Source organism: Salvelinus alpinus, chromosome 26 (assembly GCF_045679555.1).
Source record: "Salvelinus alpinus chromosome 26, SLU_Salpinus.1, whole genome shotgun sequence".
In the NCBI taxonomy this organism is placed as follows: Eukaryota; Metazoa; Chordata; class Actinopteri; order Salmoniformes; family Salmonidae; genus Salvelinus; species Salvelinus alpinus.
Window position 1 is genome coordinate 26,357,613 of NC_092111.1, and position 19,071 is coordinate 26,376,683.

At 45.8% G+C, this 19,071-nt stretch overlaps 1 protein-coding gene across 1 annotated transcript in view; it reads left to right on the forward strand.

The window, feature by feature from the left end:
- LOC139555070 (zinc finger protein 704-like) overlaps positions 1–19,071 on the forward strand; it is a 91,192-nt gene that overhangs the window by 60,849 nt on the left and 11,272 nt on the right. Inside the window, exons 3-4 of the mRNA XM_071368523.1 lie at positions 16,349–16,452; positions 18,333–18,583. Of these exons, the coding sequence (XP_071224624.1) occupies positions 16,349–16,452; positions 18,333–18,583 (355 nt within the window). The remainder of the gene's footprint in view (positions 1–16,348; positions 16,453–18,332; positions 18,584–19,071) is intronic.

The window sequence follows — 19,071 nt, forward strand, 5'->3', positions numbered from 1 at the left end:
TAAAATTTAATCTTTTTAGCTCATATCATTTTAAATGAGCAAATAGGTAAACTGTGTAAAAATCAGGGTGATTTTTACACAAATAGACAGGTATTTTCCTTTCCATGGTAGCAAGAGCTTATCTATTTTTGCTAACTTTCTATTCAAATGTGTTGGAGTGAGATCATTCATTTTTTTCGGGATATGTATACCGAGTATGTCCCCATTCCCGTCAGACCATTTTATTGGTAAACTACACGGCAATGTAAAAGTAGCATTTTTTTTGTGATCCAATACGTAATATAGTACACTTATCATAATTTTGGTTTTAATCCAGAGAGGTTAGAAAAAGTATCTAGATCCTCTATGAGCCATTATATACTATTTTACACCTAGGGTTACTATTCATAACTTTAACCCATTTTATAAGAGATGCACCAAAATTAAAATATTCCAGGCATGTATATATAAACTCCAGTCGTACTTTATCAAAAACCTTTTAAAAGTCAGCTATGAAAAACAGGCCTGGTTTCCCCCGATATTTCATAGTATTCTATTGTTTCCAGTACTTGTCTTATATTATCTCCAATGTATCGTCCATGTAAAAAACCTTTCTGATTAGGATGAATGATATCTGACAAAACCTTTTTAATTCAATTTGCTAAGCATTTAGCTAGAATTTTTGCATCACTACACTGAAGTGTAAGAGGCCTACATTTTTTTTAATGGACTGAATCTTTATATATACCGCTTGGATCCTGTTTCAGTAATAATGAAATCAGACCTTCTTGTTGCATGTCCGGTTATCTACTGTTTATATAGGAGTGGTTAAAAAATGCTAATAATGGTCCTCTGAGTATATCAAAAAACAGTTTGGTATACATCCACTGGTATGCCATCCAGCCCTGGAGTTTTCCCAGACTGAGTCTTTAATTGCATTAAGAAGTTCCTCCTCTGTAATTTGCCTTCACATGAGTCTTTCTGTACAGATGTTAATTTTACATTATTAATAGGGGGGAAATCCATACAATTAGCTTTGGTTAGTGAAGATGGAGGGGACTGAAATGAAAACATATTCTTAAAGTACTTTACTTCCTCTTTCAAAACATTGTTCGGTGAATCATGAGTGACTCCATCATTTGTAACAAGTTTCAGTAAATTATTTTTGGTTGCATTTCTATGTTGAAGATTGAAAAAGAATTTGGTGCATTTTTCCCCCGATATTCCATCCAGTTCGTTTTATTTTCCTAATATATTACACTGGATATTTCTTGAATAAGTTCCTCCGTTTCTTTTTGTGTTTCCTCTAACTTATTCTGTGCCTCTATGGTACAGTTTTTATTGCCATCCATCTGTTCTGTTAGTCCTTCAATTTCTTTTGTTAATATGGTCTCTTGACGTAAATTGCTTTTGTTTTATAGATGAGTACTGAATTGCATGGTCTCTTAAGGCACATTTAAAAGTGTCCCATACAATAAGGTAGTCTGCTGTACCTATTATGTCGGAAAAAGTCAGTTATAAATTCTTCTGTCCTAGTTAAAAACAAGTTATCATCCAGTAGGGTTTGATTAAATTTCCAATATCCTCGCCCACGTGGAAATTCTGTAAGAGTAATATATATGCCAATTATGTGATGGTCTAACCGCATTCTGTCACCTATCAACACTTTTTTTAAACTTTTGGTGCCAGAGAAAATGACATAAGAAAGCAATCAAGACGACTAGCTTGATTAAGCCTTTGTCATGTATATCTCACTAGGTCAGGGTATTTAAGCCTCCATATTTCCACCAATTCCAATGTATCCATGACATTCATGGTTTCCTTAAGTGCCTGAGGGTAATAGTTTGTAGTGTGATTTCCTTTACAGTCCATAGAGGTATTTAAAACCGTTTTAAAATCTCCCACCATAATAATATAGTCTAGTGTTGCTTGTAGAGTTGATACATTCTTATATATTTTCAAAGAAGCTTGGATCATCATTATTTGTTATTTTGATACTTTGTGCAAGGCGATTGATAAGCATTAAAAACTTTGGATGGAGCCGCCTGAGTGGCGCAGCGGTCTAAGACACTGCATCGCATTACAAACTGCATTGCTACAGATTCTAGTTCGATACCCATGCCAGCGGGTCAGGCGCATGCACGCTGACACAGTCACCAGGTGTACGGTGTTTCCTCCAACGTACATTTCTTTGGGGTGGATGGGTATAATTTGTATGCATAAACTGTATAATAGTAATATTTAAAATTACTAAATCGGGTAATTTTGTATACATTTATTAAATTTGCATCGGGCCGCTTCTGGGCCGATTCCTTATTGCTAGCTGGGAAACCAGTCTAATATGAATGAATGGCAGAGTCATAATCCTTTTTACTTATGCAGGAAAAAGTAAGACGTGATGTATCAGAAATTGTGCAATGGAATTATTGTCAACCTAAAATATTGTTATATAATCCTAAATACAGTTTATACCAGTTTTGTACCAATTCTCTGTATAAATGGCATGTAAAATACAGTATATGTCAACAGACCAGTCTCCATATTGGTTTTCTCAGAAAGCTGTGAGTGCTATGTGATACAAAAAAAATGCCAAGATGGTGTAGCAGTCGGACGTGTGTGTTTTGTCTTTGTCTTATCCCGTGTAAATATACTTTTTATTTTTTTTACTATACGTTTGTTTATCCCATGTGTAACTCTGTGTTGTTTGTGTCGTACTGCTTTGCTTTATCTTGGCCAGGTCGCAGTTGTAAATGAGAACTTCTCAACTGGCATACCTGGTTAAATAAAGGTGAAATAAATTAAATTAAATTAAATACAATATCAGTACCTGTTGCATTTACAACTTGTCTAAGTCCTATCATCAACTGTTTTCAGCCAGTGTGTGTGTGGCTGTGGATTGACTGCATTGTTTGAATGGAATGTTGACATATTGGCAGTTAATTTGAAACATTTATGGAATCATTCCTCTAAAACTGTCTGGCTAGCTAACAAACATACTTAGGGCTGACCCCATTTAGTCTACTGGTCGATTGTTTGGTCGATATGTTATTGGTCGACCAATATTTTTTTTTGTCGAGCAGTCATAAATGTACAGTGCATTCGGAATGTATTCAGACTTTTTCCAAATTTTGTTACGCTACAGCCTTATTCTAAAATGGATAAAATAATTTCCCCCCCTAATCAATCTACACACAATACCCCATAATGACAAAGCAAAAAAAACGTTTTTTTGTTGTTGTATGTATTAAAATTTTAAACTGAAATTACATTTACATAAGTATTCAGACTCTTTACTCTGTACTTTGTTGAAGCACCTTTGGCAGTGATTACAGCCTCAAGCTTGGCACACTTGTATTTGGGGAGTTTCTCCAATTCTTCTCTGCAGATCCTCTCAAGCTCTGTCAGGTTGGATTGGGAGCGTCGCTGCACAGCTATTTTCAGGTCTCTCCAGAGATGTTTGAGGTTCAGGTCTGGGCTCTAGCTGGGCCACTCAAGGACATTCAGAGATTGTCCCGAAGCCACTCCTGCGTTGTCTTGGCTGTGTGCTTAGGGTCGTTGTCCTGTTGGAAGGTGAACCTTTGCACCAGTCTGAGGTCCTGAGCATTCTGCAGCTCCCAGTCTCTGCCGCTAAAAAACATTCTCCCAGCATGATGCTACCAGCATTTATTCCATAGGATATTTTTAGATTCACTTAAAATAAGGTCTGTGTTTTGTGTAGGCTTACATCACCGTGCCAATTTTATAACTGTGTAGATATCCATAGGACAAGGTAACTCTGATCAATATTGGCTAATTCTAAGCGAAGATAAAAAAAATTGTAGAGTGGATTTATGAAAATATGTTGACAAACGTTACCTTATCCTAGTGAGATTTACACGGGTATCAAAACGTCGAGGCGGTTTAAGCCTGCACGAAACACAGACCTTATTTGAAGTAGATCAAGACATTCTCTATGGAAGACATGAACGGTAAAATAACGAAGGAACCCCTTTCAAATTCAGCCGCAAGTTATAACGCGTCGACTATTTCTCTCTAAACCATATACCTTTGACTAATCCAGAAACTCACCTCGAAAACAAAACGTTTATTCCGTTCCGTATTTTATCTAACGGGTGGCATCCATGAGTCTAAATATTCCTGTTACATTGCACAACCTTCAATGTTGTCATAATTACGTAAAATTCTGGCAAATTAGTTCGCAAAGAGCCAGGCGGCACAAACTGTTGCATATACCCTGACTCTGCGTGCAATGAACGCAAGAGAAATGACACAATTTCACCTGGTTAATATTGCCTGCTAACCTGGATTTCTTTTAGCTAAATATGCAGGTTTAAAAATATATACTTGTGTATTGATTTTAAGAAAGGAATTGATGTTTATGGTTAAGTACACATTGGAGCAATGACAGTCATTGATTGATTGTTTTTTATAAGATAAGTTTAATGCTAGCTAGCAACTTACCTTAGCTTACTGCATTCGCTAACAGGCAGGCTCCTCGTGGAGTGCAATGTAATCAATGCAAGATTGGATCCCCCGAGCTGACAAGGTTAAAAATCTGTCGTTCTGCCCCTAAACGAGGCAGAACGTTCCTAGGCCGTCATTGGAAATAAGAATGTGTTCTTAACTGACTTGCCTAGTTAAATAAAGATTAAATAAAGGTGTAAAAAACAAAAAAAACAAAAAAAACTGCAAATCGACGCCCAAAAATACCGATTTCCGATTGTTATGAAAACTTGAAATCGGCCCCGATTAATCGGTCGACCTCTAGTGTGTAGACTTCAATCTGCTTTCCCATGCTGGAGCCTGCCTCGGATCGAACTCCCTAGCCAGCCTGTAGATCTCTCTGGCTGGATGTGTGTCCCAGTGCTTTGAGAACTTTGTGAAGGCCACATGGAATGCATCATGGAGATGGTCAAGCACCTCCCTCCTCTCTCCAATCCCCATCTTTTTCAATAGGTCATTGGTCTTGGCACCATACCCACATGTTTTTGCCATTCCATTCACTAGGTAAGAGCCCAGATCCTCCATGACATTGTATGCAGACACTGCTGTGGGACAGTGTGTTCCTTCTAGGATTGACAGAGCTGTCATCAGTTTGGAGCAGCCCTCTGAGATGAAGGTTAGCTTAACAGTGATGGCCTGCACCTTCTCTGTTTCCAGCTGGCTGAGGAGGTTTGTGACTGCATGGGATAATGACTTTTCTGCCAACAAAAACTCTCTGTACAGATGAACATGCTCTGCATGGTACTTCACTGCCTCAAACCAGCTATTCCATCGGGTGCTCACTGCTCCAGGAGGAGCCTTGGCCTGCACAAACTCCTTCATAATGAGGAAGCTCACCCATCTTCTCTTTCTGGCAGGCTTCTTGAAGAAGACCGATCTCATCCATGTCACAAGTGATGCAACTTCAGAGAAGTATTTGTTGTGCTGCCACGTCTCACCCACCAGATTGATGACATGGCAGAGACCGGTTACATTGAAACTGTTGGGCATCCCTCTCTTCAGAACCTCCTTGTATGTCTTCAGGCAGTAGGAGGCATTATCTGTGACCACTGCCCAGGCATCATTCAGGTTCAGATCGTTGCTGTGGAGGGAGGCTAGTATAGCTTGGGAAAACGTTGAGTAGTTGCATCTGTCCATGAAAATGACATCCACCAGGAAGTACTGGTTTTCAACACCTGCAATGAAAGATAAGGAAAAACTTTAATTATGTTTTAACCAAAATAAATGTTATTTAAATGTCAAGTGTAAACACAATATAGATACAGCGATAGTCAGCTAGATGGAGAGGCAGACAGCTGCTGACATTATGCATCGCTATATTTCACCACGAAAGCTTGTCGTTTGGAATATCACAATTTGCATGCGGAGAATTCAACTTGCAGAATGTAAATGTAGGCTATTGCAACGGTATATTAATAGGCTGTTAAGTTAACTCACCAATGACGATGTTTAGAACGCTGAAATCCCTTGCATCTGTCTCGTCAACAACCACCGCAAACTTCTTCCCACGGATCTTCTGTAGAGCAGCAGTCATATGTTGGTCAAACACACGGGGCAGGTGAATTTGAGAGGCTGCTCTCATTTTCTGGCAACGCTCCTCCCTGTTTGCAACGCTTCACTAGAAACGGCCGTAGCTTTCTTAGCTTTTCTAAGGGGATGTCAGACTCGGCGCACACAGCCACAAAGTCCTGAATAAATTCTCGTCCTGAATCTGCTGATGCGCTTGCACTAGTAATGGTTGTTTTAAGAGGCATGCTCTGGCTAACACGGTCCTTTTCCTTGTTCTTCACATGGGCTTTAGACTTTAAGTGGTCATCACACACTTATTTTTACGGGTCCAATCAATAGTATATGTTGACAGAATTTGCAAAACAGCTTATCGCCTGACCCATAATAGTCCGTTGGGTATTGCTCTGCTCTGAATTTAGGGGTTAGGGTCAACCTTTTTTGTTTTTTTGACGACTTGGGCGTCTGACGGCCTCTTCGACGACTTGGCCGGAGCAGACGGCCTCTTCGAACGTGTTTCTCAAAGTGACAGCCAAGTTGTCCCCCCCCCTCAAAACACCCCAATCGAAAACGGAATTAATTCTCTAGGCCTACTCGTCTGTAATTTTACAATTATGAAATCATTTAGGTTACTACCATAATTAGGCCTACTTCTGTTTTTTTTTTTTTAAAGAAGAAGAAAAATAATGCTGCCAAATTATGGAAAATTCTGCAATATTCTGGAGCTCTGTCAGAGTGACAATTGGGTTCTTGGTCATCTCCCTGACCAAGGCCCTTCTCCCCCAATTGCTCAGTTTGGCCAGGCGGCCAGCTCTAGGAAGAGTCTTGGTGGTTCCAAACTTCTTCTATTTAAGGATGATGGAGGCCAGTGTGTTCTTGGAAATTTTTTGGTACCTTTCCCCAAATCTGTGCTTGAACACAATCCTGTCTCTGAGCTCTACGAACAATTCCTTCGACGGCATTGCTTGGTTTTTGCTCTGACATGCACTGCCAACTGTGGGACCCTACATAGACAGGTGTGTGCCTTTCCAAATCATGTTCAATCAATTGAATTTACCACAGGTGGACTCAAATCAAGTTGTAGAAACATCTCAAGGATGATCAATGGAAACAGGATGCACCTGAGCTGAATTTCCAGTCTCATAGCAAAGGGTCTGAATACTGTAAATAAGGTATTTCTGTTTTATTACATTTGCAAACATTTCTAAAAACCTGTTTTTGCTTTGTAATAATGGGGTATTGTGTGCAGATTGAGATTTTTTATTTTAAAATACATTTTAGATAAGGCTGTAACAGTGCCCTTAAAGCATCAGACTATACGCACACACACACCCATGCACAAACACGCATGTACACACGCACACTCAGACAGTGACACGCAAAAACACACCTGCTAAACACACTAACTCAAATGAAAGGAGGAAAGATCTGATGTGGAAGTCACACAGAAAATGTAATAAAAAAACAGAATGCTCTCGCTCTCTTATTACCCACAACCCCTGTGAGATGAAGGCATGGCCTTTGTCTGGAATGCATCTCTTCCATGTGTGTGTGTGGTGGGAGGTTAGTCTTAATGTACTTCATGTCCTTGCCCCGTGTCATTCATAGATCTGTGTCTGTATGTGTGCTTGTGCGTGTGTGGACAGACGATAGAAGTATCATCCGAGTAGATACGAGGGGGAGAGCGATTGGAGGGTGTTTAGCTTTTAGCAGGAGGTGTCTGATTTATAGTCAATTATTCAAGAGGAAATGAGCGTCATAGACCAGCGACTGTAATTAAAGATGAGCTGCCCCACTCTACGCCCACATCAAAGAGACTGGGGAGCCCCCTCTAACCCTCCGCTGGAGCCCCCTCTACCCCTCCGCTGGAGCCCCCTCTACCCCTCCGCTGGAGCCCCCTCTACCCCTCCGCTGGAGCCCCCTCTACCCCTCCGCTGGAGCCCCCTCTACCCCTCCGCTGGAGCCCCCTCTACCCCTCCTCTGGAGCCCCCTCTACCCCTCCGCTGGAGCCCCCTCTACCCCTCCGCTGGAGCCCCCTCTACCCCTCCGCTGGAGCCCCCTCTACCCCTCCGCTGGAGCCCCCTCTACCCCTCCGCTGGAGCCCCCTCTACCCCTCCACTGGAGCCCCCTCTACCCCTCCGCTGGAGCCCCCTCTACCCCTCCACTGGAGCCCCCTCTACCCCTCCACTGGAGCCCCCTCTACCCCTCCGCTGGAGCCCCCTCTACCCCTCCGCTGGAGCCCCCTCTACCCCTCCGCTGGAGCCCCCTCTACCCCTCCGCTGGAGCCCCCTCTACCCCTCCACTGGAGCCCCCTCTACCCCTCCCCTGGAGCCCCCTCTACCCCTCCGCTGGAGCCCCCTCTACCCCTCCGCTGGAGCCCCCTCTACCCCTCCGCTGGAGCCCCCTCTACCCCTCCGCTGGAGCCCCCTCTACCCCTCCGCTGGAGCCCCCTCTACCCCTCCTCTGGAGCCCCCTCTACCCCTCCGCTGGAGCCCCCTCTACCCCTCCGCTGGAGCCCCCTCTACCCCTCCGCTGGAGCCCCCTCTACCCCTCCGCTGGAGCCCCCTCTAACCCTCCGCTGGAGCCCCCTCTACCCCTCCGCTGGAGCCCCCTCTACCCCTCCGCTGGAGCCCCCTCTACCCCTCCGCTGGAGCCCCCTCTACCCCTCCGCTGGAGCCCCCTCTACCCCTCCGCTGGAGCCCCCTCTACCCCTCCGCTGGAGCCCCCTCTACCCCTCCGCTGGAGCCCCCTCTAACCCTCCACTGGAGCCCCCTCTAACCCTCCACTGGAGCCCCCTCTACCCCTCCGCTGGAGCCCCCTCTACCCCTCCGCTGGAGCCCCCTCTACCCCTCCGCTGGAGCCCCCTCTACCCCTCCGCTGGAGCCCCCTCTACCCCTCCGCTGGAGCCCCCTCTACCCCTCCGCTGGAGCCCCCTCTACCCCTCCGCTGGAGCCCCCTCTACCCCTCCACTGGAGCCCCCTCTACCCCTCCACTGGAGCCCCCTCTACCCCTCCACTGGAGCCCCCTCTACCCCTCCGCTGGAGCCCCCTCTACCCCTCCGCTGGAGCCCCCTCTACCCCTCCACTGGAGCCCCCTCTACCCCTCCACTGGAGCCCCCTCTACCCCTCCACTGGAGCCCCCTCTACCCCTCCGCTGGAGCCCCCTCTACCCCTCCACTGGAGCCCCCTCTACCCCTCCACTGGAGCCCCCTCTACCCCTCCACTGGAGCCCCCTCTACCCCTCCACTGGAGCCCCCTCTACCCCTCCACTGGAGCCCCCTCTACCCCTCCACTGGAGCCCCCTCTACCCCTCCACTGGAGCCCCCTCTACCCCTCCACTGGAGCCCCCTCTACCCCTCCACTGGAGCCCCCTCTACCCCTCCACTGGAGCCCCCTCTACCCCTCCACTGGAGCCCCCTCTAACCCTCCACTGGAGCCCCCTGCTCTGCTCTCCTCTCCCTGTTTTACACCCAGCTCAAAACAGAGTTGAGTGTTTGGAGAGAGAGCAAAACAGAGTTCATTCTCAGAGGTGAGGGGGAGGTTGTGTGTAGGAAATAGGAGGGCTCTCACTAGGCAGAGTTTGGGGGGAATTCCCGGCAGATAGTTAAATTGGCTTCATTATATTTGAGTAATGGTTTTCGATGACACAGAAAATAAAGTTGCCAGATATGAATGACTGTGTGTGAGTGGGATGGGATGCCTGCCATAATTTGTTTTGGGGAATTTTGGGAAAGTGTGTGTGTGACACATTATACCTGGAATGTCTGTACTTATGTTCCATGTCAAACTCCCCACATCACATCTTATCTAAAGAGAGAAAAGGTTGTTTGTTCTGGATCAAAACCTCTCGTTTAATTGTGATTGATTAGTTAAGTTAGCTGAACTACAACAACAGTAAGTGGTCTGTGTTTAGAAGATATCTTGTCATTAGTTATACAAGCAAATGTTCATGAGTTGGCAGAACCATTACAGTACGCGTAGTGAGTCAGTGTTCAAATAGTCTTAACCAAACTCATTTTAGACATGCAGGAAGAGACTAGTGTTAATGTAAGACATGTTGTTTTCTGATGCGGTACATCTGAGGAGATGGCTAGTGTGTACACTGTACAGTACGGAGCCGGTTAGTGTGTACACTGTACAGTACGGAGCCGGTTAGTGTGTACACTGTACAGTACGGAGACGGTTAGTGTGTACACTGTACAGTACGGAGCCGGTTAGTGTGTACACTGTACAGTACGGAGCCGGTTAGTGTGTACACTGTACAGTACGGAGACGGTTAGTGTGTACACTGTACAGTACGGAGACGGTTAGTGTGTACACTGTACAGTACGGAGACGGTTAGTGTGTACACTGTACAGTACGGAGACGGTTAGTGTGTACACTGTACAGTACGGAGCCGGTTATTGTGTACACTGTACAGTACGGAGACGGTTAGTGTGTACACTGTACAGTACGGAGACGGTTAGTGTGTACACTGTACAGTACGGAGCCGGTTAGTGTGTACACTGTACAGTACGGAGACGGTTAGTGTGTACACTGTACAGTACGGAGACGGTTAGTGTGTACACTGTACAGTACGGAGCCGGTTAGTGTGTACACTGTACAGTACGGAGCCGGTTAGTGTGTACACTGTACAGTACGGAGACGGTTAGTGTGTACACTGTACAGTACGGAGCCGGTTAGTGTGTACACTGTACAGTACGGAGCCGGTTAGTGTGTACACTGTACAGTACGGAGCCGGTTAGTGTGTACACTGTACAGTACGGAGCCGGTTAGTGTGTACACTGTACAGTACGGAGCCGGTTAGTGTGTACACTGTACAGTACGGAGCCGGTTAGTGTGTACACTGTACAGTACGGAGATGGTTAGTGTGTACACTGTACAGTACGGAGCCGGTTAGTGTGTACACTGTACAGTACGGAGACGGTTAGTGTGTACACTGTACAGTACGGAGCCGGTTAGTGTGTACACTGTACAGTACGGAGATGGTTAGTGTGTACACTGTACAGTACGGAGATGGTTAGTGTGTACACTGTACAGTACGGAGCCGGTTAGTGTGTACACTGTACAGTACGGAGACGGTTAGTGTGTACACTGTACAGTACGGAGCCGGTTAGTGTGTACACTGTACAGTACGGAGATGGTTAGTGTGTACACTGTACAGTACGGAGATGGTTAGTGTGTACACTGTACAGTACGGAGCCGGTTAGTGTGTACACTGTACAGTACGGAGACGGTTAGTGTGTACACTGTACAGTACGGAGATGGTTAGTGTGTACACTGTACAGTACGGAGATGGTTAGTGTGTACACTGTACAGTACGGAGCCGGTTAGTGTGTACACTGTACAGTACGGAGCCGGTTAGTGTGTACACTGTACAGTACGGAGCCGGTTAGTGTGTACACTGTACAGTACGGAGCCGGTTAGTGTGTACACTGTACAGTACGGAGCCGGTTAGTGTGTACACTGTACAGTACGGAGCCGGTTAGTGTGTACACTGTACAGTACGGAGATGGTTAGTGTGTACACTGTACAGTACGGAGATGGTTAGTGTGTACACTGTACAGTACGGAGATGGTTAGTGTGTACACTGTACAGTACGGAGCCGGTTAGTGTGTACACTGTACAGTACGGAGCCGGTTAGTGTGTACACTGTACAGTACGGAGCCGGTTAGTGTGTACACTGTACAATACGGAGATGGTTAGTGTGTACACTGTACAGTACGGAGCCGGTTAGTGTGTACACTGTACAGTACGGAGCCGGTTAGTGTGTACACTGTACAGTACGGAGCCGGTTAGTGTGTACACTGTACAGTACGGAGCCGGTTAGTGTGTACACTGTACAGTACGGAGCCGGTTAGTGTGTACACTGTACAGTACGGAGACGGTTATGTCCCGTCAAACTTCATCTTTTATGTCTGTCTGTTTGGGATTCCTGTGGTTCTCGATCGTCTTTTATCACCTGCAAATAACCGGTTGCTAAAGAATGAAAGAGCCTGAAACAATTCAATCAAACAGGACAATCGCCAAGGAAACATGTCGGGCTAAATCGTCTGTAACACAATGGCTTATTATTTTTTACACTTAAGGTGAAACACCTGTTGGTGTTCCAGAAACTGGAAACATCCCGGGCTGGGACAGGGAACAGGGCGAGGAGGGTGCTGGCTGCTGAGTGGTTCCTCAATGGAACCATTAAAGACAAAGGCACAGATGTCTGGTGAGTGGGAAGGAGGGAAGGTATTGGTTTCTCTCTCTCCTTTTCACTCAGATTGCCTTTCTCCCACCACCCCGCCAACCCTACTAAGCCATTTGTCTTCTAGAGTTTGAACAGTCAACCACAAGAAAGTTGTTAGCACATCTGTCTGTCTGGTGGAACAGTGTAAGTTCAACAGATGTCATCAGACTGTAGACAGACTGCTTCTCTCTGGGTAGACCTAACCCTGTCTCTGCTCATGAGGGGCAGTGGGCTGGAATACAGGCTGTTTATAAACCCTGTGATATCCCCCTGCCAGTTTAGCAGGGCAGGCAGACTGCTCGGTTCACAGCGCTACTCTGATTTAAAGGGATACTGTGAGTTTCTGGCAATTAAGACGTTTTTCTACTTACCCAGAGTCAAATGAGAATGCTTACTACTTTTCTACTTGCTACAGGTACCTGTAGACTTCTTCTTTGCACTAACACTAGTTAGCATTAGCTCGCAAAACTACCTCTAACTTAGGTAAATACAAAAATGGCTTGATTGCCAGAATCTTCCAGCATCCCTTTAAAGGAACTTGGTTAGGTACAAATAAGAGAGAGGAGGAAGTTCTAGTGTTCTTCAGTTTAAAAAGTACCCAATAGTCATACTTGAGTAAAAGTGAAAGTCACCCAGTAAAAGTCTAAAAGTATTTGGTTTTAAATATCCTTAAGTATCAAAAGTAAAAGTATAAATCATTTCAAATTCCTTATCTTAAGCAAAGCAGACGGCACCATTTTCTTGTTTTTAAAATGTATGGATAGCCAGGGGCACACTCCAACACTCAGACATTATTACAGATAGCCAGGGGCACACTCCAACACTCAGACATCATTACAGATAGCCAGGGGCACACTCCAACACTCAGACATCATTACAGACAGCCAGGGGCACACTCCAACACTCAGACATCATTTACAGATAGCCAGGGGCACACTCCAACACTCAGACATCATTTACAGACAGCCAGGGGCACACTCCAACACTCAGACATCATTTACAGACAGCCAGGGGCACACTCCAACACTCAGACATCATTACAGACAGCCAGGGGCACACTCCAACACTCAGACATCATTTACAGATAGCCAGGGGCACACTCCAACACTCAGACATCATTTACAAACAGCCAGGGGCACACTCCAACACTCAGACATCATTTACAGACAGCCAGGGGCACACTCCAACACTCAGACATCATTACAGACAGCCAGGGGCACACTCCAACACTCAGACATCATTTACAGATAGCCAGGGGCACACTCCAACACTCAGACATCATTACAGACAGCCAGGGGCACACTCCAACACTCAGACATCATTTACAGATAGCCAGGGGCACACTCCAACACTCAGACATCATTACAGACAGCCAGGGGCACACTCCAACACTCAGACATCATTTACAGACAGCCAGGGGCACACTCCAACACTCAGACATCATTTACAGACAGCCAGGGGCACACTCCAACACTCAGACATCATTACAGATAGCCAGGGGCACACTCCAACACTCAGACATCATTACAGATAGCCAGGGGCACACTCCAACACTCAGACATCATTTACAGACAGCCAGGGGCACACTCCAACACTCAGACATTATTACAGATAGCCAGGGGAACACTCCAACACTCCAACACTCAGACATTATTACAGATAGCCAGGGGCACACTCCAACACTCAGACATCATTTACAGACAGCCAGGGGCACACTCCAACACTCAGACATTATTACAGATAGCCAGGGGAACACTCCAACACTCCAACACTCCAACACTCAGACATTATTACAGATAGCCAGGGGCACACTCCAACACTCAGACATTATTACAGATAGCCAGGGGCACACTCCAACACTCAGACATTATTACAGATAGCCAGGGGCACACTCCAACACTCAGACATTATTACAGATAGCCAGGGGCACACTCCAACACTCAGACATTATTACAGATAGCCAGGGGCACACTCCAACACTCAGACATTATTACAGATAGCCAGGGGCACACTCCAACACTCAGACATTATTACAGATAGCCAGGGGCACACTCCAACACTCAGACATTATTACAGATAGCCAGGGGCACACTCCAACACTCAGACATTATTACAGATATCCAGGGGCACACTCCAACACTCAGACATCATTACAGATAGCCAGGGGAACACTCCAACACTCAGACATTATTACAGATAGCCAGGGGCACACTCCAACACTCAGACATTATTACAGATAGCCAGGGGCACACTCCAACACTCAGACATCATTACAGATAGCCAGGGGAACACTCCAACACTCAGACATTATTACAGATAGCCAGGGGCACACTCCAACACTCAGACATTATTACAGATAGCCAGGGGCACACTCCAACACTCAGACATTATTACAGATAGCCAGGGGCACACTCCAACACTCAGACATTATTACAGATAGCCAGGGGAACACTCCAACACTCAGACATTATTACAGATAGCCAGGGGCACACTCCAACACTCAGACATTATTACAGATAGCCAGGGGCACACTCCAACACTCAGACATCATTACAGATAGCCAGGGGCACACTCCAACACTCAGACATCATTACAGATAGCCAGGGGCACACTCCAACACTCAGACATCATTACAGATAGCCAGGGGCACACTCCAACACTCAGACATTATTACAGATAGCCAGGGGCACACTCCAACACTCAGACATTATTACAGATAGCCAGGGGCACACTCCAACACTCAGACATCATTACAGATAGCCAGGGGCACACTCCAACACTCAGACATCATTACAGATAGCCAGGGGCACACTCCAACACTCAGACATCATTTACAGATAGCCAGGGGAACACTCCAACACTCCAACACTCAGACATCATTACAGATAGCCAGGGGAACACTCCAACACTCAGACATCATTACAGATAGCCAGGGGAACACTCCAACACTCCAACACTCCAACACTCAGACATCATTACAGATAGCCAGGGGAACACTCCAACACTCAGACATCATTACAGATAGCCAGGGGCACACTCCAACACTCAGACATCATTACAGATAGCCAGGGGAACACTCCAACACTCAGACATCATTACAGATAGCCAGGGGCACACTCCAACACTCAGACATTATTACAGATAGCCAGGGGCACACTCCAACACTCCAACACTCCAACACTCCAACACTCCAACACTCCAACACTCAGACATCATTTACAAAATATGCATTTGTGTCTAGTGAGTCTGCCAGACCAGAGGCAGTAGGGATGACCACGTGTTCTCTTAATAAGTGCGTGAATTTCACAATTTTCACAATCCTGTCATCTCCCCCATCGCTTGTAATTATCTCCCCATATCATAACCACTAGACTACTCTGTGTGTGCACATACATTACATATTTACTATCACTGTGCTAATGTGTGTTGGTGAAATCTACAATATTTCATCCATGTAAAGATATGAGGGACTGCAATCATGAGCTGTCCAAAGGGACGGCCTGGTGGCATTATCTACGTACACACACACACTCACACTCACACACACACACACACACACACACCAAGGTGACCAGAAACTGGGGGGTGGGGGGGTTCTGGGTAAAGTGAATCAGTGATGTATATGTAATCCATGAATGACATCATATTAATTTAATCAGAACAATGATTTAGGTAATTCTTCTCTTATCAACCTCCCTGCTCTCTATAATAATTTTTTGTGTGTGTCGGGAGTACAGCGGGGTGGATTAAGAGATGAATCCATAGCGTTGGTGAATTCACGCCAATTAAGAGACACATGGCGATGTTTACATTCAGCATGTCTGTTATTTGTCAGACACGGCGCCGGTTACATCAACGTAGAACAAAGAGCCTGCTGGATCATATTAATGAGCTGACCAATATATCACGGTCTCACAGGGGGAGTTGACGAATGGTTTTGAGGCATGCCCAGTGAATCTGAAATTGCACTATATTGCTGTGCCGTATTACCAAGGTAGGCTTAGTGCTTTGGGTCAGAGCTGTATATGATGCCATTTCGGACACAGCCACATTATCTGTTTGTTATTGTTGTTGCTGTGTTTTCATGCACAGTAATATTCTCTGTTTGTTGTTGTTGTTTTAACAGGAAGTCAGAGGAGGAAGTGGACATGGACAAGGTGACAGCTGCCATGGTTCTGACCAGCCTGTCCAGCAGTCCATTGGTCAGGAGCCCCCCTGTCAAAGTCAGCGGTGAGTCGACCAAACATGCTTTTATTTCATTTATTATTGTATCCTCTTTTTAAACGGGTGATCCCATTAAGGCGGTAGGGTAGTCTAGTGGTTAGAGCGTTGGACTAGTAACCGAAAGGTTGCTAGATCGAATCCACGAGCTGACAAGGTAAAAATCTGTCGTTCTGCCCCTGAACAAGGCACTGTTCCTAGGCCGTCATTGTAAATAAGAATTTGTTCTTAACTGACTTGCCTAGTTTAAATAAAGGTAAAATTAAAATAAATTAAGATTCTCTTTAACCACTGAGTTTTGTCCCAAGACGGCAACAATCAAACATTTGATCAAACAAACATTTGCGGAGGTGATCATGATAGCTAGCGTCTGTACGTGTCGTTTTGCGTGCTCTGAACGAACTGACAAAGGAAGTTGTTTTTGGTGAACCATTTACTGTTTCATATACATATCCCCTTGCTGAGGTCACGTCATGATGAGGACATGATGAGACTAGTGCAGCTGTAGAGATGCATACTGTATGTATCTCCTGAGTGTACCTCTCCCACCAGGTAAAGATGAATGCTGTCTTTGATCTCTCTGTTCCGTCTCCACCTTCAGATTGAATTAGAAGTGCTGAGTGGTTTGTCACGGTGAAATCTAAAGGAGAGTTTCTCTTCATCTGCTGTAATGTACCTATTTTATTTTTATACATTTTTTTTTAAATAAATTTTATCCCCTTTTCTCCCCAATTTTCGTGGTATCCAATCGCTAGTAATTACTATCTTGTCTCATCGCTACAACTCCCGTACGGGCTCGGGAGAGACGAAGGTCGAAAGTCATGCGTCCTCCGAAGCACAACCCAACCAAGCCGCACTGCTTCTTAACACAGCGCGCCTCCAACCCGGAAGCCAGCCGCACCAATGTGTCGGAGGAAACACCGTGCACCCGCCCCCCTCGGTTAGCGCGCACTGCGCCCGGCCCGCCACAGGAGTCGCTGGAGCGCGATGAGACAAGGATATCCCTACCGGCCAAACCCTCCCTAACCCGGACGACGCTAAGCCAATTGTGCGTCGCCCCACGGACCTCCCGGTCGCGGCCGGCTGCGACAGAGCCTGGGCGCGAACCCAGACTGGTGGCGCAGCATAGCACTGCGATGCAGTGCTCTAGACCACTGCGCCACCCGGGAGGCCCGCTGTAATGTACCTTATATGAATCGCAAGACGTCTCAACTAAGTCCCTGGAGTGAAGCAACTCTAAATGAGGTCTTGTTTGTTGTGCCACTCAAAATTGCACTCTTTCGACGCTGGCCTACACACCATCCATCCCACCAGCTTCTGCTCCATGGGAGACCGGGCTTTTAGCAGTGCAGCCCCTTAACTCTGGAACTCCATCCCTCTCCATGTCATAACCTCACAATCTATACACACTTTCAATAACACATTGAAGACACACCTCTTCACACCGGATTATCTGTTGTCTTAGCTTATACCCCCTGTCTAGTTCACTTCCCTAATAAGTCTGTTATCATATTTAGTGTGTTCTCTGGTTAGTCTTTCATAATGTTTAGTGTAATTTTAGTCTTGTTTATTTTAAAGTATGATTTTATTGCCTTTTTAACTTGCTGATGTATCTCTATATGTAAAGTGACTTTAGGTGTCTTGAAACACTCTTAAAATAAAGTATTATTAAAACTACTGCATACATTGAAAGTCGATGCAGCTGAAATCACCGTTAGATGCATGTGTTTCTGAATCATATGTCATCTCAGTGACAATTGTTGCTTAGAGGACTCCTAAATTGTTGAGTACTAAGTTTGAGTACTTTTCTGACTCTCTCTCTCTCTCTCTCTCTCTCTCTCTCTCTCGCTTTCTCGCTCTCTCTCTCTCGCTCGCTCTCTCCCCTCCAGAGGGTCTGAATGGCTCGTGGAAGGAGAGTGGTGGGGGCTTCACCCCCTCCAGTTACAGCAGTAGTGGCTATTGGAGCTGGAGCGGCCCTAGTGACCAGTCCAACCCGTCCACCCCCTCCCCACCGCTATCTGCAGACAGCTTCAAGCCTTTCCGCATGTCCAGCATCAACGGCCCACCCCTCGACGACGCCATCGACGAACAGGATGGCAGCAGCCTGCTCTTCGACGAGCCAATCCCACGCAAGCGCAAGGTGGATAGACCGATTTCATTTCACCATCTAAAAATACAATTCTAGCCACACAAGTGGATACACTCGATACCCCATAGGATACCCCATAGGATACCCCATAGGATACCCCATAGGATAACCCATAGGATAATCCATAGGATACCCCATAGGATAACCCATAGGATACCCCATAGGATACCCCATAGGATAACCCATAGGATAATCCATAGGATACCCCATAGGATAACCCATAGGATACCCCATAGGATAACCCATAGGATAATCCATAGGATACCCCATAGGATAACCCATAGGATACCCCATAGGATAACCCATAGGATAATCCATATGATACCCCATAGGATAACCCATAGGATAATCCATAGGATACCCCATAGGATAACCCATAGGATAACCCATAGGATACCCCATAGGATAACCCATAGGATAATCCATAGGATAACCCATAGGATACCCCATAGGATACCCCATAGGATACCCCATAGGAT